The following is a 25376-nucleotide window of genomic DNA, read 5'->3' as shown; positions in this document are numbered from 1 at the left end:
TGGGGAAAAAAAACAAGCACAAAAAATGACAGCAGTAAAAAGGAAAAAAAAAAAAAAGACTTTAAGATGAAATGAACTGGTTATTTTATAGCATTAACAAAAAGTTGGTTATATTTAATGAGCGTTTAATTAATTTGCCACCGCAAATATTAAAAATGATGACTCATCATACAATGCTAGTAAGAAGCACACAGAATGGACACATGCTATGTCTGATTGCTAGTTTTGCATTTCTAAAAAGCAGCAGTGCATCTACTGAAAAAGTTCTTTCACGATGGTTTCATGTATTTCAGGGTACACTGTTGTGGAGTACACATGCCGCTTCATTGCACAAGGAATCCCAAGAGATTGCTTACAAGCAGTTCTGCTAACTTATTAGTATATTATGCTGAAAAAGAAAAACTGCTGTACTTTCTGTAAGTGCTTTAAAGTAATACTGTTGTTCCCTGTATGTCAGTATTGTAAGTACGTACTTAAAGATTAGAGCTGATACAAAAATAATGACTTTCCAGTTATCTCTGCATGCATAAATTGACTTGAAAACCAACATAGTCTGGAAAAAAAAATCTTAATCATGAAATAGCAGCTTTGTGTGGGTGCAAAAAAGATTGGCTGCGTTGACAGTCATCACCCCAATGAAACAAAGCTGTGCAGAATTTAATTTTTACCCAATGTTTTGGTGCAACTGCCCCACATTACAAAGAGGTTCTGTGCTACAATAAAAAACTACTCCAGTTATAAGGCTTCTGTATGCTTGTGAATCTACTTCAGAGTTCCTTTGATTATATCCAAAAACAGGCATCCAAAGAGAAAGCATTATCTTTTAAATATATATTATAAATCAATTTAGGCTTGCAGGAGAATGTCCTTCCCCGGTAGAGAACTGAAACCTAAACAATGAATACTAGAACTTCATGGCAAAGTGTACAGTACACCATCTTATGGTTGAAGCGTCACGTTATTCCTGTCTTGGAGATGGCTGCAGCATCTACCAGGTAAACTGTGGTCATCTGATTCAAAAGGAAGGTTTGGATTTTGGTTCAGTTTGAAAGCTCTCTTGCTCTTACTGACCTCACTATTCTTCTAATTTTAGCTAATTAAACTGACTGTGTTCTGTATATACCACTCTCCTGGTTTCAGCTGGTGCAGTGCTATGTTTTTGAGTTAGATATGAGAAGAATGTTGGTAACACTGATGTTTTCAGTTGTTGCTAAGTAACGTTTATCAAGGCTTTTTCAGCTTCTACTGCCCAGCCAGCAAGAAGGCTGGAGGGGCACAAGAAGTTGGGAGGGGACACAGCCAGGGCACCTGACCCAAACTGGCCAACAGTGTATTCCATACCATGGGACATCATGCCCAGTATATAAACTGGAGGAAGTGGGGGCAGGGGGATTGCCGCTCAGGGACTAACTGGGCGTTGATCAGCGGGTGGTGAACGATTGCACTGTGCATCATTTGTATATTCCAATCCTTTTATTATTAATGTTGCCATTTTATTAGTGTTATCAATAAAATTATTAGTTTCTTCTTTTCTGTTCTATTAAACCGTTCTTATCTCAACCCACGAGTTTTACTTCTTTTCCTGATTTTCTCCCCCATCCCACTGGGTGGGGGGGAAGTGAGTGAGCGGCTGCGTGGTGCTTAGTTGCTGACTGGGGTTAAACCAGGACAACCACCTAGTTTAACTTCCTAAAACATTGTAACTTTTTGCTCTAATAAAGAGTTTAAGTTTCAAATTTGCCTCTGCAGCACATTCTGTGACATGGCTTTTATAGAATGGATCATATGTGTTGACACTATTTTTATGTCACTCTTTTGTGTTTCACAGACACCTCCCCAAAAGGCTGTTGCAGTCAGATAGATTAAATAAAAAAATTGCACAAATTATAGTTCAGAGCACTAATAAAACCAATAAGTTTAAATAGCATATATGGGATAGCAAATGAACATTTTCACTCCAAAGTGAATCATTCTGTTCATAACTCATTCCACTGCATCTGGTTATTGCACATGTCACTCCATGGCACAGGTGGGCCACAGAGATGGTGACAAAGATGTATTTCACACACCATTTCATGTGCCATGTTTCTTCTGCTGGAGGCATGTAAGCAGTATGCATTACAATATTTTAAATCTGAACGCCCGAATGAAAGCACAGAGTAAGCTAAAGAAGAAAAAAAAAGATGAAAACTCGTCCCCATCAAAGTTTAAGAAAAAAAATTTAAAAACTACATTGTTTTCAAAAAGCCTAGGCTTTCATTCTAGATGAATTTAAGGGTGGTCTTACTGCAACCGTAATGATAGTCATGAGCAAAGCCTTCATACTTTATTTAAACAGATTAATAATCTCGTGGAGTTCAGTGGAGATATGCATACTAAAGTTACTTTCACATCTTGTTAGATTGAACCTAGGACACTCATCACATTGCAAGAACAAGGCCACAGTCCAACCTGACATTCATTTACTTTGTAAAAGGTAGATTTTGGTAGCCATAGCAAAAGAACCAGTGTTAATCAGAAAGAAGAAATGATTTGTACAGAGACACAGTGCTACTAGATATCAGCACAGGACATGAATATGTCCAATATCATCATACCATGGTTTTAAAGCTAATCAGCAGTAAGGATTTACCTAAACTCATTGCAACTAAAAATAAATAGGATGTATGCTCAAATGTGTATATATGTATATATAAAAAAATATATATATTTTTTTCTTTTAAAAACAAAATTGTGAGAATAGTGAGGAAAAATATCAGAAGATAGTGTACTGTACAGTCTTATTTCATGAAGACACAAATATAACCACATACTTTTTTAAAGTTAGAATATTCACCAAATTTAGGATTTTATTCTAATTTTTATTCTAACTCTGCTTTTTTGTTTTTTTAAGCTTACCTCTCTCAGAAGTGTTCAAATTCCATTAAAATTGATAATAAAAGCTATAGCTACTTAGTTTTTTTGAGCGAGTTAATAATAGTAGAAAATAGAAATCACAGTACTAGAAGGGTTCTCCTCAGAAGCCCTATTTTCTGTCATGTCAGGCACCAAGCGAAGTAAATCCCTTCACAAATTTAGCAAACTACATTAAATGAGGTTAGGTTTTTTGATCAGCTATTGCTATTGACAAGCTCTGCCAGACCGCTGCATCAACAAAATTTTTCAGTTTAAACAGGCCTCTCCCAGTTTGATGTTCTATATAAATGATGATAAAATTTCATCTGCAATTATTCTGCATGACTAAACTAGGTAAGCCGCTTTAGTCTCACCACTTAAGTAAATGTTAACTTAACATCATTCGTTTATCTCTAAGTCACTATCAACATCATAACTAATTAAAGCTGTCCAACACTTAAAAATGGAAATAATAGTAATATTTAGTCTACTGTAATTAAAACAAAGCCAAAAGGAAAACCTCAAATCCATCTACTAAAGGAGCTAACTGATATCTCCCTCTTCTTGCCTGAAATATTGAAGACCAGTATCTTTAACTTCTAGAATGATAATGACCCTGTTTCAGAATAAGTTCTGTAACAGAGCACCTGAAACAGGTAATGGATCATTAGCAGGCTAATGCCAATTACATCCTTTTCCTAACCACAGGTCATTCTCTTTATGTCTTTAATACATTACAAAATGGAGATCTACAAATAGAATGAAATAATTCTGCATGCAGCACACCGCCAGTTTTCTGAGTGGGTATACTAGTCTATTAGAACATACTTAACCATGAGAAAGGAACAAGACTATGGCTCTACAAACTGTTCAGCAATGTAATTTGGATATTATGCTTTGAAATGAAGGTAGAAATTTGTTTATTTCTTTAAATAAATTTCTTACAATTTCTTATAAACCCCACCCATGTTTTTATTTTTCTCTTCACAGCTTGTAAAAATGAAAGGCAAGATTAGCATACACCTTAAATATACAAAAAGATACAAATTCTTTTCAGACAGAGTTCCTTTCTCTGGAATACATGAAACAAGTAACACAAAACTATATTTGGTAAGAGATCTTCAAGGCCGGCTAAAGTAACGAGGTAACAGGCCAATGTCAGACTATGTTACAAGCACTGAAAGCAGAACAATAATTTAAAGTTTCAATACAATTCTTTTTGATAAAATAATTTGATGTATATTTACAGTTTAGTACAATAGAAACGTAAATTGTAAGGCATAATAATAATTCTTGGCAGACAATGCTATGACACATTTCCTTTGTCCAGCAGGTACCAAGTGGCAATACACATTCAAGAACTTTTTTTGTTTTTGTTTTTTTTTAACCTTATCTTCACTTGCAACGTAATCTGGCCACCAGGTATGCTATGCTCAGAAACAGCCACACAATCAGTAAATTGGGGCTGAGAGCTAGTAAAGGAATAGAGTAGAGGAGGCTGGGATCTAGTCTGAAATCTCGGATGGGCACCAAGCCACTCAGGTTCTTCTGGGTGACTATCTCCCGTGTTCCAATGCTGTGAAAAGGAAGAAGGTTGGGAGGAGGGAAAATAAAACAGAAAAGACGACGGACATGCAGATGAATGTATAAAAAGAGATGGCAACACAGGGTGGTCAAGAAAATGAAAAAACATGGAAGAAAGCACAACAAAACCAGAAGATGAAGTAAAGAAAGAGTGGAAAAACATCTCAAAAATATGTATCAGCACAATTACAGAAATAAGGAGAGGGAAAGAGAATAAAAGAGAAAAATAAGAAAGAAGTACTGTAGTCTACTGAAAATAAACACATGTAGGTTGAACATAAATGGTTTTCCATGTTCATTCTTTCAGATTACCAAGCAATAATATCCCATGCTGCTCTGCCATGCTTCTGCATGCTGCAAAGAAGCGGAGCTCTGAAAAGCAAGCTGAACATGAATAACCATTGTAGTATTTGACCCTTTCAAACATCTTTCCATGTAGGCTGAAGTGAAATAATTTAACCTCTTAACTACCTGCTCAATATGTAAACAAAAAACCCCAAACCACCCACTTATTTTTCTGCTTCAACATGAATTCAAGTGTGTACCAATATGCTTTCCAAAATACGTGTTTCTGAAGTGCCTCAATATACGCATGTGAAGACAAGACATGCTGCACAGCCCATCTCATTATGCCTCTGCCTCCTACATTGCTTTGAGCACCAAAGGCCTACCTACAGTGGAGAACACCTCTTCAGGTAACCCAAGGCTTTGTAGTGTGCTGTTTCATTTTGGATCAGTCTTATACCCTGTGCAGTTCAACTCTATTTTTAGTTTACAAAGCAACAACTAAATGCAACCTGTGAGCCTGATCCTGTTAGAACAAGTGCACTCACTCTATCCATAAAAGGTGATACATAATCTTGCTGGTTGCGTAGCAAGGTTAGGTAACCAACAGACAATGTCTTGGAAGCCATCAGAGATACACTGGAGGTGGTGAAAGAGAAAACAGTCTTCAGATGCTGGCGACACTTTAAGTCAAATGGAATTAGGTGGGCTGGGAACTAAACCAACTGTATTCTGATCCGGATTAACACATCCAAATTGGTGATCAAAATATGTTTTCACTCCTGGTGCCTACACTGGGTAAGGGCAGATTGAGTCTGTGATGCCTACAAATCCCAATTATCTTTGTAGCAGTGGGGACAGGTGTGTGTGTGTGTGATCAGGAGAATCAGTAAGTGGAAAGCTAACGATGACTGCAAAGTGGTGGACAAAGGCTCAACAGAATAGTCTAGGGGAAGGAAAGTGTTTTAGGATATAGATAAGGAAGTAAAACAATGGGAGAGGGAAAGAAGGAAGAAAGGCTCAAAATGACAAGATGACATTATGAACATCACATGCCACATCTCTACCATTAAAGATTAGTATCAAGCTACTCATTTTTACACAAAGACATGCACAGACACGTACAGTGGGAATGGAGGCAAGAGCTGGAAAGTGCTTTCCTTGTCACTGTTGGCCCACGTAGATGCTTCCACCCAAGGGGTGAAAAGCCACCTTTTGGAAATATCAAATACACCAAATTGTACAGTGTCTTAAATCAAAACATTCAGCAGACTACCTCTAGGAAAGGACCAGGGTAAATAGACAAAGCAAATTCCCTGCTAATCCAGTCTGGATAGGGGAATCCTCTCTGTGAGGAGAGGCTGGGGCTGCCCCGTGCTGGACACAGCTGGTTCCAGCTGGCTCCAATGGACCCACCGCAGGCACGGCTGAGCCCCTCAGCCACGCTGGTGGTGCCTCGGGGAAAGTGCACGTAAAAAAAAGGCAAAACACTGCATGGCAGTGAGGAGAGACAGGAAAAGATGTGAGAAACAGCCCTGTGAGCACCAAAATTAGGGAAGGAAGGGAGGAGGTACCCCAGGTGCTGGAGCAGGGATTCTCCTGCAGCTGTGGAGATGACCATAGTGGAGCAGATGTCCACATTGCAGCCCGTGGAGGACCCCATGGTGGAGCAGGTGAGTATTTCCTGAAGGAAACTGGAGCCCATGGAGAGCCCATGCAGGAGCAGGTTTACCCTGAAGGACTGCAGCCCATGGGGAGGGCCCATGCTGGGGTGGGGGAAGATATGCAAGGAGGAAGGAGCAGCAGAGAGGAGCTGTTACGGACTGACTGCAAACTCCCATTCCCCATCCCCTGTGCACTGCACAGTGTGGGGAGGAGGTAGAGGAGTTGGGAACAAAGAGCGTGGTACCTGGGCCTGGGACAAAAGGGGTTGTGGAGGGAAGGTGTTGTAATTTTTGTCTTTGTTTCTTACCATCCAAATCTACTGGCAAAAAATTAATTCTCTTTGAGTCAAGTCTGTTTTGCCTGTAACAGTAACTGGCAAGGGATTTCCCTGTCTTTACCTCAATCCACAAGCTTTTTCATCATATTTTCTCCCCCTGTCTTGTTGAGGAGGGGAGTGAGAGAGCAGCTGGGTGGGCATCTGGCAGATAGCCAAGGTCAACCCACCAAAATTTTATTCTTAAAGCAGGTCAACCAGTGAAGAAATTCAACCAAGCTGTTGAATTCAATCAAAGCTGTTTTATTGCAGTGAGTGGTCATAACCAAACATGACTGTCAGGGCTTTATTATGTAGTCTTTTTAGTTAGCAACCATGGCAGCTAGAAGACATTATTTCCCTCCCCCCATTTCCAGCTGGTTTTCAAGAGCACATCAGACACAGCTCTTCTCTGTTGGCTGAACTGCTTGTGTCACAACTTCCTAGTTGGTTTAATGAAAATGAGCTGGGCTACCTTAAACATGTAAAGCATTTTGCTACCCAGGCTGATTTTGACTGAAACTGGATTAGAGCATATTCACACAAACAGCTCCACTGGCGTATCTAATAGGACAGTAATCTGGTAGGGGAGGGAAGGCAGGGAGTCACAGGTCCAGTGGGTAGTATTGGCACTGCTGCAGTTGGAAGAGGCTATGTGATCCAGTTGGACCTTGACTCTTGAGCTGCCTTTATTGGCCAGTTAGTCATTTCCTCTGTAGCTTGGACTTCCAGACATACCATCATGATTTTACTATTTGTAGGCTATGAGTTACCATATATTTGATTTAGGACTGGAAAAGCTGCAACTTATTTACAGAAAAGTGAGTTTATTCTAATAGGATATTTGTAAGGTGAAGGCCACAAACTTGTATCTGTGAATTTCTACAAGCATCTACAAAGAGCACTCAATGTTCTCTCCCTGATGTCCAGCTCACTGAACATAATTATCATGGATACATAATTATTGCAAGACTAGGAAAGAAAGGAGGTCCCTGAGGACAACTAAGTGGGAACTAACACCTCTGAAGACCAACATCACATGGAAGAAGAGGGTGCTTTCTTAATTTTTCAAGAACAGTGTAAGCAAGGATGCTTTTGTTCTCTAGAAGGTTACCAGTAGAGAAGAGATGAAATACTTTGAGTCCCACAACTTAATAGTACTTCTTCCCTGCCATTCCAACTGCCCCAGAAACTTCAGAAGTCTTCAGGACCGAGCCAAGCCTTCAATTTCCAGTACACTTACACAAATAAAAGATCCAAGTTAAAAGAAAAAGCAAGTTTTCTGAATGCCGTGGAAGTAATTTGCTACCCTTTCACTTCCTGTGCCTGTTATCTAGGTCAGGTCATCCTGTCCAGGCTGAAATGGGTTTGGGTGGAGTTGGACTCCTACATACTTGTTCTGTAATCCTATCTCTCTTGTTAAGCTTTGTTAATTCTGTGCCATTGTTCCTGAGCAGAACTGGCAAATAATTTTAAAACCACAACCACCTACCCCAAAGAGCAATGACATGTGAGGAAGAAAGAGTGATGGGCTTGAAAAACGGTCTAATCCTAGTATTCCTGCAGGACTAGTCAGTATTTGTTCTGCACAATCTCTCTTAGTCAAAGATTTAACAGAAGAGGTCACATCTTTCACCTGTCAAGCAAGTCCCTGGTGTTGCTAGAACATACAAGCAAACGTTTTGATTAAATTGGCCCTCTTTCAATATCCCTGTGCAGGTCAACATACAGCAATGCATTTCTTGGGTCAATATTTTATCTGATCCTGTGTTCACAACTGCATTAAAAAAAACCCTAAACATTAACTCAGTAACTAATTTAAAGAAAGTAACAAGATTCCTAGTATTATACTCATTCAGTTTTTATTCTTACTAAATAAACAACTGTGCAACAAAGCTTTTTTTTTCTTTCAGATGTCTAAGTTGACAAGTCGCATAATTTAAATAACGATATTTGAGAGTGACTTGGCTCCATTTTAAGTTAATAACTTCTTCCTCACAAAGCCGTTCCAAGTTTTGTTTCTGGTATCAAGATTTAATTAGTTTCTGAATGCAGTTTTCACATACTGCACCAACTCTCTAACAATGCAGCAAGAAGTGCAGCAAAAAAGTGAAAGTACAAAAGTCCAGTGACATCCAATTGGATGTAGATATAAAAACCAAATTATTAGTGTAAAAGGCTGCAAGTGTTATTATATGAGACATTGTCCTTCTAGGTAACCAAAGAGTAAGAAAGGGTCAAACAGCAAAAACATACAGAAAGGATAAGAGAATTGAACACTCTAGAGAATTTGGTGAGAAGACGCACAGTACAGTACATTCAGTAAGAGTGAATGTTGAAAAACAGGACTGAACAGCATTGTTGAACTACACTGATAAAGACTAAAGCTAGATTTCTTATCCTTTCTTTTGGTATGTGAGTTACGGAGTTTTCCAGCAGTGCTTGAAACAAGGCATTGAACAACAGTAAACAGATTTTCTTTTTTTTTTTTTTAGTACAGTATTTAATTCTGCAAACATCTCTGCTGCTTCAGAATACAGAACATCATTATATTGATATGACAACAAGACACTGACAAGTTGTGATGAAATTTGGTTGCTGTATTGTGAAACACCCATACCGACATTTTGCCCAGTGAGCAGTGTTTCACTGCTGAACAATACACGTGGCAAACCAGTGCAAACTGCAGGTGTCTATGTTTCCGAGAAAAAAAGACAGGTCATCCCTGAGAAATCTGCCTGATCTAGAACTAAGAAACCCAGTGCTATGACAGTTCAGGTAACCTCATCATTAAACAACTTTCAAAGAAGCACCAGTTTCCTGTTCTGTAAGCTCAGCATTAATTGAAAACACGCTTTTACATGCTTCTCTGAACTCCCAATTCACTACTGAAAACTAAAGCCTATCTGATGCAAATCTGGTAGCAAGCAGCTTTAGCATATGCAAGTCACTAATACAGGCAAGGGAGGGATGAATTCTAGCAGTTGGTTTTGCAGTTTTCTGACTTTATTTTATTTTTTTTTTCGTTTTGATAGAAACAGAGACCACTGTTCCACTGCAGTTTGCATGGTTCCTTATTTAGGAGTAAGTGACACTCAAACTCTTACCTCCTCATACATTCCAGAGCCTGGGTGAAGACCTGTGGAGCCATTCCATGTTCATGCTGTAGGATCAAACACTGCTCTAGGGTGACCGACATGGCAGTCCTATCCTTGGCACTTTTACAGCTTGTAAATCGAACACCATTTAGTCTGCGGCATATCTAGAAATGGGACATACAATTCATCATTTCTTCCTCATGCATAACCTTCCGCCAGAGAACACACCTGTACTTCTCCTTAGAGAGACACAAATGTTGCATAGGACTTTGATGTCGAAAGTTGTCATCTTTGAGAGAGCAGAACTTCATTGCATGAGTTGTAAGGAAAATACTGATGTGGAAAATACATTTTATCTCCCTATGTCTCATTCTAGAGGAGGTTTAACCTGGCAGTATTTCCAAGCTACATGCAAGCAAATGGAAGAAATTTGAACATATTGGTAATAAAAAAAGGGGAAAATACATATGCATAGAGAAAATGACCTGAACTATGCAGAGATGCTTAGATGAATAAATACCTCAGCAGCTTGCCAAAGGATATCAACATTCTTATTTTTCCTTGCATGTACATTTTGTCCCAGAAATCTTAACAGTTCAGGCAGGCACGTCTGACTACGAGATCGAGGTAGACCTATAAAACAAACAAAACCAACTCCACTTACTTACCATATGCAACCCTTTTACAAAGATAAGTTACATGGAAAGTGTTCCTATATGCCTGTGCAAACACAACTGTGTTTTCTTGAAACTATCAAAGCTTACAACAATTAACCCAATTCTTAATTACTTAGTACCACCAACAAAACAAACTCAAGTTTAATTAAAGTCAACTGGAAATATCATTCAGGTTATTTAAAACTTCAGGGGCTCAGAATCTGATAGCATTATAATAATAGAGTGAACAAAGGGAGCAAGATTGGTATAGTATCTTGTTCTGTGTGTCACAGATGTACTTGCTTTCGCACACGATTCATAACTGCATATAAACATATAACTGCCTGTATTATCGCCCCTCAGAGGTGATAGGGTATCATGCATGTCTCCACAGAAACTCTGAAGATATTTTATACGCTGCTCACATTTTCAATTTTAAATTTGCAAGCTTGCCAGTTTCCAGTTACAAGAAACACTGTCTCCAACAGGACACCACACTGTCATGATATGTTTACTAATATTTCACTAAGTGGCAATAAATCAGTTGAAATTTTTCAGTATTTTAGAATGCTTTCAGTAGTCATATGTTCAAAGTGTTACACATCATCTCTTACATATATAGAAAGATACTCAAGACAATCAATGACAAGTATTAAATAGGTCATCTTTTTGTGTTTGGTTTTTTGTTTTTTTTTTTTAAAGAGGTAACTACAGAGGACACCAACTAAAGCTATGACTGGATAAATAAGGAGGAATGCACTGCTAAAAAATGACTATGCGACAAAAAGAACCCCACATGGGTGATATATGAGGTTTTATTTTTGGACCATGTATCTTCTCACAGCAAATCGTATGTTAGAATAACCTGATCTCCTTCTATGACAAGGCGATCACTTCGTGGATGGGGGAAAGGCTGTGGATGTTGTATACCTGGACTTTAGTAAAGCCTTTGACACTGTTTTCCACAGCATTCTCCTGGAGAAATGAAACTGGCAGCTCATGGCTTGGATGGATGTACTCCTTGCTGGCTAAAAAACTGGCTGGATGGCTGGGCCCAAAGAGTTGTGGTGAATGAAAGTTAAACCCAGTCGGTGGCTGGTCACAAGAGGTGTTCCCCAGGGCTCGGTTTTGGGGCCAGAATTAAGAGCACAGGGACAAGGACAGCAGATCAGGAACCAACTTTCCTTGTGTATTGTTCTTGAAGGGAAAATTTCCTACAAGCTGCCAGCAGATACTTCACTAGGCCTCTTGTCTCCTAGAATGACCTGCCTGGTTTTCCTTTTGCCTCTACTTACTTACCACAGACTACACCACTGGCTGGTCATAACCACCACCTGGTTTACAGTTAAATGTAAAATGTTATTCACTTTGTACATCCTAAATATCACCACAGAGGAGGTACAAAACACACCCTCATACCTTCCTTATGACAACCACAGTCCCAGGTTTGTCCATATAATCTCAGCTTTTCACAGAGCATCTCTAACACACTTGGCTGGGACACTCGCAATATTTTTTTCACACTTCTAATCAAAACTTTTGCTTAATGTTTATAACCACAAACCATTTGTCCAAGCTGGATTGCAAAACCAGGCACAATATGTCTGCATTTACCCAGGAGAAACAGTGAAGCAGAAAGAAGGTTTGGCAGAAGGAAGATTCTCCACCTTTGAGGCATTCATTTCATGTGGCAGGGATCAATGTAATGACAAGTACCCAGAGTAAGGGAGAAAAAGCACGTGGACACAAGACTATTTTGTTTTCTTTCACTGTTAGGGATCATGTTAACACCATCTGTCCAACACTGCATGCCAGCCTTGTTCACAACTTCAAGTTACTTGAAGAAGAACCTCTGCTATAGAGCGTTAAGTGTTACTGGTAAATAAGAAACTCAAGGTCATGGCACCAGTGCTCTTTAAAAACAGAGGAGAGTAGGTATAAAGTTAAAACAGAGTTCAAAAAACATAAAAAGAGAAGGAACAAATGACAGAACAGAAGACAAATTGCAGGATTAAAAAAAAGTGTCAGGAAAAAAGGCAAAAGCTAAAAGGTGACTGGATCAACATATGAGGTTTGGGGACTTGAGAGGAGACTGAAGTAAAAAAAAAAGCGAGCAAAATCAAAGAGGAGAGGAAGGAGCTGAATGGGAGCTATTATTATGGAAGACTAGACAGAGATATAAAGTAAGGGGGAGAAAAGCAGAAGAAAAATCACTTTAAATTGATTAACTTTTGAACTTTACAAGAAAGTCTGATGCTAGACTACTATGTAATAAAAAATCAAAACTTTGCAGCTAAAATTTCAGAGTACTAATTATGCAGGATTATAAATGCCTGGAAGGAGGGAAACAGCTTCTGCTCTCAGCTGCATCAAAAAAAATCCAGGGTAACTGAAAGTACAATAACGTACTTTAACAGACAGAATTCTTACTATCCTGTGGCACATTGCTGCATTTGTATTTCTGCAATAAAACTGCAGTTGTGGGACCCAGGAAATCACCCTACAAGAGGTTTGATACTAATAATGAATTGATGAATTTTCACCATTTTTATGGTCACATGTAAATAATATTTATGCCACTGCCTCCCAAAAAACCAGTAACAAGCAAGAAATTTTCTTACATAACCAGTAAAATTCAAGCTTGTAGCTATTGTCTCTCTTCCAGGTGCTAGACTTCTCTGTTGCTGGCTGCAGATGCAACAGAGAAAGGAAAGTGCCAAAGGATAAGCAGAGGGAAAGTGATTAAGTTCCTAAAAACTGTCAGTTGCTTTCTGTGCAGGTTATCACAAGTGCAGAGAATGTGACCAAAAACTGCATATACAAGTGCTGCTGCTATAACCTGTAACTTTTATGCCTTCCCCTCACGGTAATCTAACTGCCTAGCTGCATGTTTACACAGCACATAATGCCACTTAGAAAGAGATGTAAAGTAAAAGTAAATTAAAAAAGGAAAGTTAATCAGACTGCCCTTTACACCTCCTGAATCTGCTCTACTTAGTACTAATGTATTAAAATAGAGTTGCATCATTTCTTGGAGGTTACTACTGCCAGTGTTATCATCAACATTTAAACAACTAGCATGAAGCAAACAAATGAAAAAATCAGCCTGAGTTGTGTTGTTCAACCAAATTTGCCATTAATTACCAAATACTTACAATCATCAGGCAAAACTTCCTTGAACTGCTCAAAATACGAATTCAACCGCACTAAGCTTTCCATGTTAATTACTTCTTGCAGTGAGGTGTCTCCAAACCTTTAAAAGGTAAAGGAGGGAACAGTTAAACTCAAGGTAAAAGGTTTCTCCTCTTCTTTGAAACAACTGCACTTGGCAATATGACTACCAGAAAACAGTTTAAAGATTCAGCCCATGAAATTCCTAACCATTCAAAAGCAGAGTAAAGTGTAACAGAGAAGTGTTGTAGTGATTCATTACAGGAAAAGAAAATATATGAGTGTGAGGGGGAAAGTGGGAAGGAAGGTGAAAGAAAAATCTTGTAGAAAATAGTACTTAGAATTCTTTGGCTTTTGTGTCTCTCTCTCAATATTAAATACCCATCTGGTAAATCATTTTGCCTAAATTCAAACTTTTAATAACAGATTTACTAGTTTAGTTCATAAGCTAGTAATAACTATAACACCAGTAGATAGGATTAAGAACTTTGACTTCAGATATGTAAATGACAAATACAGATCTAGGAGTAATAAACCATGAATGTAATAAGTATTGTCAGTGATGCCATGATTCATCTCATCTAACTATATCTACATACATAGATACACACACAGTGTTGACATCTGTAACTATGCTAGTCACCTTGGGCTCCCTTTATAGGTAACACAGGACAACAGTAACTGCTGGAATGCCTTTGTTAGACTTTTTCTAGCTGTCCACCATCATATTGTATGCTCCACCCCAGTACCAAGGCTGCTGTCACAACATGCATGTGCCTGACTTCACTGGAGTTCTCCATCAGAGCAGTGCCCTATCAATGTATTCTTTACAGGATATGGCCATAACAAAGGGAAGCCCTGGTGGCTCTTCCAAAACTGAACAGTTTCCCTAGCAAATAGAATTACATAATTATATTTTTTAGCTTTACAAGAATATTGTTGCATTACATAAGCACTGCAAAGTTATGTTAAAACAAAGGTCAATCTAGCCCATTATCCTGTGTTTTGACAGTGGCCAGAAGAGGAAGTCTAGGAGAGAGTGCAAAACCAAGAAGGCAAATAAACAGCAATATCCAGAATGATCTCTCAGCCTCTAGTGATCTGTCACCCACAGAGGTCTTGAGTCACAAGCAGTATAAATAGCCCATGACAGGTTTCCTTTTCTGTAATTTCACTTCTGAACCACATAAACCTGCACTAGACTCAAACCCATGAGGTAAGGAGCTCCACAGCTATAGGCTGTATAAAGGACCTCTTTTTTTTTTGTTTTGCATTTGACAGCTTCATTCAGTATTCCCTTGTTTGTGTATTGGAGAAACTGAATCACTGTTAGTAATGCAACAGTGCAACTCCATAGAGACATACTTCCATCAGAACAGGAGATTGCTGAACTACCATTAAGTTTGAGCTTGCATGACTGAATACATACTTCTCTGCTAGGGTTTGCTGCTCATTGATTCCCACATTGAAAAGAACAGGCTGAACCCTCAGTAACATGCCACTTTGAATCTCTCGTGGCAACAAATCAAACAAGGCGCTTGGCAAAGGGATCCTCACATTAAATCCATCACTGCAAAGAAATAAACAGCTATTAGACATAAAGATCAAAAAGCTACATTCCGAGAATGTGTTATTTATGTAAAGAGGGATAATATCTAGAACATAATACAACTATTAAAAAATAAGTATCAGTCAAAACTGACGACTTTAAGGAACTGCCACAGCTTGCTCTTAATTAGAAAAGCTATTCTAGTTCAAAAATAAACCTGCAGCAACCTGTAATGCTGATTTTGCATCCTCATGGACATTTTAATCATATCTGCCAATTTCCTGACAAAAGCTGATTTTGCTCTGCTCATTAATACTGCAGCTCTTGTACAACTTGGGTAGAAAAAGCCAAATTTTGGCATGTCCCCATCTGATCAAGAGTAAAGTATATTTGATTTTAAAGTGATAAAGGCTAGTGATGATGCATGTGCATAAAAGGACACATTTTTGGATACAGTAAGTAGTACTGACTTTTCTGAGCAGAAGGATAGAGGCAATGATAGTAGCAACCAAAGCTTAAATTGAAGGGGGAGCTAACAAAAGCACTGATACAGAAACATATCACTCAGACCTACAAGCTGCTCCTGCAGCACAACAGGTTACCTTGGGTCAGCCGAGCTACAGCAAAGAGCACTGTGTATGCTTTATCTCATGGCATATGTGAGGTAACTCAGCTTACCTTATCTCATAACATCAGTGCAGACTAAGGTATGTCATACTACCCTACGTTGGAACTGCCAAGACACAAGTTACTGTGGTTTGTGTGCTGTCTGTTGACCTATCAGCAACAATACCTTGGTGTTACGTCCAAGTCTTTACATTGCAGAACTCTCAAGTGCAGCATATATGCTCAAGTATAACAAAAGAACTCTGAGAAGTATACAATAAGGTAATCAAAATTGGTCTGTCCCACACTTACATTGGACAGACATGCAAATCCTATGCTTTGTCTGAAAGCAAAAAACCTATTTTCACCTCTAAATGTAAACCTTCCAATAGTTTACACCAAAATAAATACACAATTTCTTTCTTCTCTTTCTTGAGTAAAATCTAGACAGCAAAAGAATAAGCAACACTATCAGACCTGCAACTAATGAAGACTGGTTTCCTGCTGATTATTGTCCTATAGCTGATGGGAAGTTTCAACTAAAGATTTCCTTGGAACGGAATTTTGTGTCAGCTGTCAGCCATTTCCAGAGGTCTCAGCAATTTCTGTAACATACATGATTGTACTGCAGACCTCCTTCAGCTGAGGCACTTTTCATTGCATGTGAACCTTAACTTAAAATTCCTCTAAATATTTTTACCTTTGAGAACTCTTGCTCTTTTTCAGACGTGGATGAAACTGGGCAAAGCTCCAGTGGAGCTTGGTACAGCACACTAATCAAATAAGCCTTATTTCCTCCAGAAATGAGATTCAAAATTAAAAGATTCTAAAGACTGGAACACAGAAACATTAAAACATCGATTTCTTTTGCTGCTTTCTTTCCACAGCTTCATCCCCATCTGTGAACTGGCTCTCTCTGGGCAAGATTTCTATTGCATCAGCCCCATGTCAGAAACGAGTGCAAGGCCAGCTGATAAGCAGGCTGAGGCATTCAAATTGAACTGTGACTCTGTTGTAAATGCTTCCTATCATAATACGGCTGTAACAGATCACTCCCACTCCACTTTATGTGAGGATGTGAATGTTTGTTACTTCAGACTTTTAAAACAAAAATTGCTCTTAAGGTCAAACTTGAAAATACCTCTTTTCAGACAAGTGGCCAAAATGAGCGGCAGTCTGGCCCCGATAGTTTGGAAATTGATCCTAATTGGCCCTAAATAGGCCTCATAGTTTGGAAATTGATCCTAATTGGCCCTAAATAGGCCTCACCTCAGCAACAGCCCATCAACTGCTTGATATACATTCCATGTCCGGTTGTGCTAACAGCAGCCCATTAGTCAGTGGCATACAGTGAAGCAGTGACCAACTGAACAACAGCAGTGAATTTCAGACAATGAGATCAGCCTCAAAAGTCAGTCTGAGATTTAAAAACAGCACAAGTGCTTAAGAAAAGATTGAATACTTCTGGCTTATGTTTGTGGATGGCTAGGTCAAGATGATATTTATTCATAAACCAATACTGCCATGGTTCGAGCCTTGCCATATACCCCTTTCCAGCTTAGCTCCCTGTAAAATGAAACATCAGTAAAAATGAGTAACTCCAAAACATTTATTTGAAGTTCTGAGAAGAGAAACAACACAGTACAAAAAGCACATAATTAAAGTGCACTATCACTGCTTCTTGTGCCTGCAGTCCCACCCCACTTCCTGCTCCCCGCCCCCATTTTTTTTTTACCGATTTCCAGTGATGACTGGCAGCATGTCAGTAGATGTATTTGATGTGGCCTGAGTTACTTTAAAGGTTACATTCCTCAAGTCCATGATTCCCAAACTCATGTCCTCCAGCATTGCCAGCTCCTCACCTAAATCAAGGAGGAAAAAGTGAATCGTAACATTACTTGTTACGTACAACTTCCCTTCATCAATTTGATGACGTCCGTAGGCCATTGGTCTCATAAATAAGTTCTATGGACGCGGAAGGTCTGGAGCCCAGGCCTTCACCTTGACCTACAGACTGCACACAATGTCAGGGTTGACTTTATGAGTTTAGCAAGTTTAGAAAACACCAATTATCTAGCACAGTCCAGACTACCGCTCTTCAAGTAGATTATATGCTGATTTTCCAATTTAGATGACTCTAGGAAGTACTTTTCAGCATTGTCACAGCCATGATATCCTTTGTGTAGGAAAAGCGTGTTGGAAAAGTTACAAGGTATTCTGGATTCATTCAGTAAAGCATGCCCTAACTGGCATCCAGATGGCTGTTCAGACACAGGAGTGAAACACTTTCGACTGAAGTACTTTCCCTTTTTGTATTCTCTCTTCAATCTCACTTTGCACTGCAGGATTACAGGAGGTCAAGAAAATTCAAAAAGCGTACTTTGGGCACAGTTTCTCTTAGCTTAGCAGAACTTTAATCCATTTCTTTTCTGAAAAAACAATCCCTATGATATGTTTTGTCTTTTTTTAAACCTTTGACATTATATTATAAGGCAAGTACACTTTATCTTTTAGAAGTAATTCAATTAAATGCAAAGAAACTCAGAGTTGTTAACTAATTTAGTACTCCACATATAATCTGGTTTTGCAGTTCAGTTTTCAAAATTGTTTTGTAGCTGAGCTGCAGATTGTTCCAAACACTCATATTCTGCTGTAGCCCATTTCATGCAGAATTTGCTGACTCAGCAGCTAATACCACCCACTTGCCCTGTGCTTTTACCATAAGTGCTCAGCAGGCTCTCAAACTGTGCCAGCAAGCCAATGGTGTAGAGTTGTCTTAGAAATCCATCATCATGCAGGCAGTTCCTCAGCTTGATAATGAAACCACAAATGAGAGCTGTCAGCTGGGAGAGAGAAAACAGATAAGAGTGAAATGATTCAATACAAAAAAGGCTCTTCATTCCCATACAGAAAGAATACCACATACAAGAGATGCCATAACATCTGTCAGACTGATGCTCTTTTCCCTTAAATGTCACTCTTTTTTTTCTCCTTGCAGCTGAAGAGAGACAACCAACCAACAAAAATCCAAAGCATTCATAAAATCAGACTTAGGGCACACTGCCTTCATCTTGCAAGCTCTCCCAAAATGGGACTGCTGTTGATCTTGCAAGCTCTCCCAAAATGGGACTGCTGTTGATCTTGCTTCTATTTGTTTTCTGGACACAATCACCTGTACTAGGGGTCTACAACATATGAATTACAAGAGTCTCCATGGAGAATTGTTTTAGTTACAGATGGAAAAGCAACACAGCTAGTTCCAGGCCATGAATTTTGACAGTATAAATAAATGATTTTTTTAAAAAAATGACATTTTAAGAAAGCTTAAAAATCCAGTATCTGTTTGTACTATGCAGAGACTCAAACTCCACTGTTACAAGATATTCTGGACAAGGTCCTGAACACCTTGTACTAAGATCTAAGTTCAGTACTAGTCTTAATTCACTCTGTTAACAAAGGAATTTCCCAGGTGATTGCCATATGCTACGTACACAGGTGTATGACTGTCACAGAATTAAACAGAAGGGAATAAAGTTCTGTTTACAACAGGTAAACATATTCAATGCACTGAGTTTAAAAATTACCTGCAATATGGAGTGGGTTTTGTATAGAAAAATTCCCTGAATTTACCTCTATGAGATATTATGTTTTGGGACAACAGCCCTACCAAACAATGTCCAAGAGATGAGCTGTTTGAAATAAATGAACAAGATACTGATTTCATGGTATAATAAGACACAGTACAGAAGCATAGTGGGCAGAAATGTGGAAGGTTTTTTAAGTGCAGACACCTGCTAGTCAATGGCTGACACAAGAGACCCTAAGAGGCCCAGAAACAGACTTCCAGGAAAAAAAACCAGCACTCATTTCTCTCCCTGTAGCTGGACTTTTTTTCCTTAGGTACCACAAGTCCTGTTGGTTTTCTCAATATGTAAACCAACAAAAGGTAACTGAGGGAGTACACTTTCTGCTCCTGGGCTTTTTTTTGCCCTCTTTCACATCTTACTTCTGGTTTTAGTTTGGTGGCATCGGAAGGCAAAGGTTGTTTCTGTAGAGAGCAGTATATTTTCACTAGTTCTGGAATAAATTTTTTTAAATAGTGAATGTATATCCAAGGGGACACTTAAGTTATATATTGTCAAATGCATGTAAGTGACCAGTAAGGACAGGACAGCACAGCCTGTGAGAGGAGATCAGTGTTAAACCTGAGAGTAGAATAGATCTTAAAAATTCTGAAAATGGTATCTTTCATATTTCATTTAAAACCCACCACATGTTGAAGTGCAATCAAATCATGCATATTTGCTTGCTTACAGTTTGGCAGAAGACAACATCCCTGCGATACTGAAGGCTCAGGCAGAGCCCTATTGTTGGGGCACTGTCCTGCATTAATAAAAAGACCATGGCTTTCTTTGCCTTGTCACTCATCATGGCTACGCAGTCTGTGAGTGTTGTCAGCAAGGGATAAAGAGCTTCGCTCCATTCGCCTGGTTAAAAAAAAAAAAATTAGCAGCACTAAGTACTTTATTTGAAACAAACAAACATGCATTAAGAAAAAACATCCCGTTGCAAGTCAAAGTTGTTAATTCACATTTAGGGCTTGTTTTATTTTGGCTGGCTGGTTACTCCCTTCTTGTTATCAACTAAGTAATCTTACAGACTGGTTATCGTATGAGGAAAATACGGAGAACTTTACTCTGTAAGGCTGTTATGACTTTCCTGACCATGTAATAGCTCCAAGATTTGTGCCCACAAAACAGGCTATACAATAGCTGATTCGGAAAGTATAACAGAGAGATGAACATCTATATACACAAGAGTGTATCACTGTGTGTGCATGTTCAAACACACCCTTTCACAGTGCATACATGGACAGATAGTATGGAGTCTGTCATATAACAGAAATAGTGAACATCTGCTTAGCCATTTCTGTCCATGAGACTTCTCCCATATATCTTGCCTTTGAATCTTTTTTGGGCTCACAAGTTCACCATTCAACTGCCTCACCAGCTTATTGATCCTTGCTGCACCTCAGTGAGGTAAGACGATGCTTATCTCCCATTTGCAGTATAGGAATAATAAGGCAGAGAGGTGAAAAATTCATGTAGGTACTCTCCTAGGTGTCCTCTGTCTGCTGAGTGGCTTTGAAGGCTTAGAGCTAGCTAGCAAGAAACACTAAGTACAGTGATTTAGATGGGATTTAGCTAGATCCTTGGAAGTAGGTCTGAGCTTGACTTCCACTTAAATACGTGAGGTATGTCCCAGAAGGACTCTGTTCAAAGTCCTATACAGGAAGCATAGAAATGAAACTGCATTGCCAAAGTCCTATTTTAGTATCCCAAACATTGTGCCTTCCTTCTCCCTAAGAGATTTCTCTGCTTTAAAATGCCCTAGAAGCTCCATTTCTTTTCTTTCCTTCTTTTGCTTTTTGTCTTAATCAACCACAAATTTTAAAACCCCATTTCCGTGACCTTATGAAAAATTATTCAGATGCTTTAACAAAATCCATTCTCTCTGCAATATAAAAAGAAAATAGAACAGTGCTTTGGTTTTGCCCTCCTTAATGTAAGGCTGAAACAGAAGAACACTTCTCTTTTTAAAAGGAGGGACAATGTGTTTATTTTTTTAAAAGCACTGGAGCTCATAAACTGAACACACACAACCCCCAGCCTGGTTGGCTGAGGAACAAGGCAATGTACAGATCAGAACCTGCATGAATGGGGTACTTCAAGCCCCTGAAAGGAAGTTGTTTGGGATTCTGACTGAAAGGCAGGACTAAGAGCTAGTAATAATAAACGTTTCTTTGATAACCAGCCAAAGATGGGAACTTTGGAAGTCTGCTAACAGAAACATAACTGACAAGATTAACAGAACTATCCTTTTTGCTTTTATTCTATGCAGTAGATAGATAACCTAATAAACTACACAAAGGGGAAGTTGTTTGGCTCTGTTCCATTGCCATAAAAAAAGCAGGAAACATCAAAAGAACAGGCAAGGAATTACAGCTTATCTTTTATATTCTATTAAGTATTTTCTCTCAAAATAAATCAGATGACATAACATGGCCCCATGAACACTTAAAAAGCAGAACACAGATGATACTAACAGTGTTTCTCTTACTGCATTTAAGTGCTTTTCTATAAACAAATGAGAATGATAAAAAGAACTGAAAAGATCTTCCAGCACATCATCATCATCATCTTATTGCCTGGATATATATACATGTGTCTTGTTATTAACTCAGTGGAGATTTAAAATTGTTGTGTGTCTGGCAGCACTTCATTTGAAAGATATGTTTACCGGTGGTAATCACAAAGTACACTGGTGGTATACCAGCCTACCTGAAGATAAAGCAATTGTTAGATATTTTTTTCCTCCCGATACTCATATGCAATGCCATGGCTCATCCGGAGTAACGAGTGAATATCCTCTGTGCTGTGTATTCGCTTGGTTTAAAATTTTGGCCATGAAAAAACAAACCCTTGTCAGTCTGCAAAATTCTAAATGCTTTTTGCTGCCTCCTTCACAGAGGTGTCACCTGTGTTCTTTTAATTTTTTAGTCAATGGTACTTGCTATTAACAATAAACAGGAATAAAAGGAATTGCACTCCCAGGCTCCTATCAGGTTGGCACATTTCACTGGCAGCATTTAAATAAACATGAAAGGACTCTAAGTGTTCAACTTTCACCTGGATTCTCCTGTCCTTCTGTCTTCCCCTCATTGATTTTCCTAACAGAACTATATTAATGAAAGTGTATTTATTATCAAATCAATCAATGGCACCTTCAAACATCATGAGGCACTAATTCTAATGTGCAATCTACTCTGAGCTCTGCTGTTATGTTCTATGAGACAACCAGAACTTTTAAAAACTATTATAGACTCCACTGGGCAGACCCATAGGTAGGGTGATTTGGTGTAGGGGCTGAAACAATGGAGATGCAACAAGCTGTTACAGATTTACAACAGCCTGAGACCTAGTCCAAGCTAGCTGTTGGTATGTCTGGGACACAAATCAAGCTTTTTAATCAGAGGTTTCTAGCTCATGTTAAAAGCTATTCCATTTAAAACCAAACCAGCAGGATGACTGTCATTTGCTTCAGGTGCCTTATATTTTACAGCAAGAGACAAATCCTGCAGTCTCCACTCAGACAGCTACAACTGAATTCTGGCTGGTAAATAAGGGCCAGACTTTGGCCTTGTAAGTCTTTGCTATTTTTCTTATGACTGCTGCTGACCAAAGTCATACCTTAATGTACACTTTGAAATGTGTCATTTTGAAAGGGGGTGGGGGGAGAGAGAGGGAGGGAGGGAGGGAAAGAGAAAGGGAGGCAGGGAAGGAGGGAAGAAGGGAGGAAGAGACAGAGGAAGGGAGGGAGCAAGTGAGGGATGCTGGGAAGGCCTATTAGTTCACACAGTGGACCATCTCTGACTATACATTACTGACTATTTTATAAAAAAATAATGTCTTGTTAAAAGAACCTAATACATAAAGCCTGTATAAATCAAGGATGTAATGTCAGGTTGGAAAAGTTTTTGCTTTTTTCCCCCTAAGACTCTCTCTTCTCCACAGCAATAAAAATATTATTAAAATAACTGTCCTCCAGAGCCTTGAAAAGATATTTTTAGTCTTTTCATATTAAAAAAACCGTAGCATCCATAAATCGAACTACTGGGCACCTGCAGTTGCCCATGGTTTAGGTCAGGGTTGCAAGGACTCATGATGTCTAAAAGAAGAGATTTATTAACCAAGTTGTAGTTGCTTAGCCCTCATCCAGTGAAGTGTAATTGGCAACCCATTTAAGCACACAGTCAGGTCACATTTGGCTTCAGAGGGAAGCAAGCATTAAGTGCTTCACTACACTGCAGCTTCAGCTACTTAAGTTTAAGATGCAGTTCTGGGTATATTTGGGTACCCAGTTGGGGTGACCTGACTGCTGTTAATTACTCCCATCTTAAAAATAAAGAAAAAGCATTCATTTATGCACCACATTCATGTTTTGCAAGTACTATAGGGATGTTCCAAGAATTAAAAACTTGTGGAGTCTTTTATTGATTAAAAACATTTTCTCAGTGATAGAAGGAAACAGCATGGATAGCCGAATATACTTTGTGAAGATGTAAATCATACCTGCACTGGGGCTTTAATTTCCATTGGTTTCACTAAAGTCAGAAGCCCATGCTGTAACAGTTCAAGTACTAAACCTTCACTGAACTCAGATTAAACTACTCTCAAATAGGAGAAAGTACAGCCATCTAGCTGGGAGACAGTGGTATTACAGAGGCATATTATTCAGACCTTGTAAACGCAACAGAAGTGTGCAGAAGTACAAGGACAGAGGAAAGGTTAACAGTGGGAAGAAAGTCTCCTAAATTCTGTATTCTGTAACGTTAGATTTGCAGTACCCAACACTGCTTGGTGTGTACCCACAACAGAGACTTTCCATCAGCCTTGTTGACTGCTCCATGTTTTGCTCAAGTTCTCATTCAGAAAGGCCAGCTCAACAGCACATATGAAAGGGCATGTCTGAAATGTCTGAAATGTCAGACTCCCACAGACTTCAATGACATTTGGAACAGGCCTCAAATCATTGTCACCTACAACAGTTGCTGAAACACATCAACTGGAGAAACCAAAGGGACCATGAACAAGTGCTCTCCCATACCTGGACATGAGAGGTTACCAGATACTCCCTTGCACTATTATTTAGGAAATAACAACTTCTTCATACGCTTAGGTAACTCACATGATATTGCGGAGCATTACCATTTCAAAATGGTCAATCTTAACAGCAAGGCACTTGTTCAGTTGTTAATTATGAACAAAATCCTGCAATTTTCAGAAGAAGCAGAAGCCATGAATGCACATACCTGGGCCAGATTCTTCTGGAGCGGGGCTGCAATCTGCACAGAAATGGAGGGGCAACATGCATGATTAAGGAGCAGCAACACAGTCTAAACATAAGCAACTCAAATGCTCAATGCAAAGGTTCTCAAACACTTTCACTGAGTGAAGAGGAGCTCAGCAGGAAACTCCTTTGCCTGCAGGCACCGAGGGCATGGGCTGTCTCCTCCACTCCACTGTTTCTGATCAGAGGAACATCTGGATGGGGACTTGGAGTAAAGCCAGTACCTGCTAGCTCAGGGGCTCTCTGTGGATTACCAGCAAGCGTACTGACAATCCCCAGTGATCCACAGGGCGCAATTTGAGAACCACTGGTTTAGTGCAATTATAGAATAAGCTGGCAGTAAGGCTGCTAAATAGAATAGCAAAAGACTAGCAATAAGTTCAATGCACTGAACAGAAAATGACATTAAGGCATCCACAATGCAAGAGTAATAAAGAAACAGTACTTTGCTATCTTAGACAAATTTCTGTTACACAGTTTCTGAAATAGTTACCACAAGCATTAGATTGTATATTAAGGGCTGAAACCTCACCAGTGAAGCCTGTGAGTGTTCCACACTCACTTCAGTGGGAGGAACAAGCTGTCAGATGAAAATACACTACACTGTAATGCAAACAGTAAAAAAATAATATACACCCTGTTAT

The 25376-nt window shown here is 39.0% G+C and overlaps 1 protein-coding gene across 26 annotated transcripts in view; it reads right to left on the bottom strand.

Annotated features, from left to right (window-relative positions):
- INPP4A (inositol polyphosphate-4-phosphatase type I A) overlaps positions 1 to 25376 on the bottom strand; it is a 128813-nt gene that overhangs the window by 3084 nt on the left and 100353 nt on the right. For 18 of the 26 annotated variants that reach the window (XM_049834418.1, XM_049834423.1, XM_049834421.1 and 15 more), the window contains 9 exons: positions 24695 to 24727; positions 20137 to 20309; positions 18542 to 18665; positions 17558 to 17684; positions 15097 to 15237; positions 13652 to 13749; positions 10361 to 10473; positions 9850 to 10004; positions 8 to 4471 (listed from right to left, as the gene is read on the bottom strand). In XM_049834418.1, coding sequence (XP_049690375.1) covers positions 4291 to 4471; positions 9850 to 10004; positions 10361 to 10473; positions 13652 to 13749; positions 15097 to 15237; positions 17558 to 17684; positions 18542 to 18665; positions 20137 to 20309; positions 24695 to 24727 — 1145 coding nt within the window. In that variant the 3' untranslated portion in view covers positions 8 to 4290. Of the gene's footprint in view, positions 1 to 7; positions 4472 to 9849; positions 10005 to 10360; positions 10474 to 13651; positions 13750 to 15096; positions 15238 to 17557; positions 17685 to 18541; positions 18666 to 20136; positions 20310 to 24694; positions 24728 to 25376 lie in introns of those variants that run through there. The other 8 variants (XM_049834431.1, XM_049834439.1, XM_049834433.1 and 5 more) reach the window with 3 other exon arrangements.

The sequence above is a fragment of the Accipiter gentilis genome, chromosome 31 (assembly GCF_929443795.1).
Source record: "Accipiter gentilis chromosome 31, bAccGen1.1, whole genome shotgun sequence".
Taxonomy (NCBI): domain Eukaryota; kingdom Metazoa; phylum Chordata; class Aves; order Accipitriformes; family Accipitridae; genus Astur; species Astur gentilis.
This window is presented reverse-complemented; position numbering and strand designations above follow the sequence as displayed.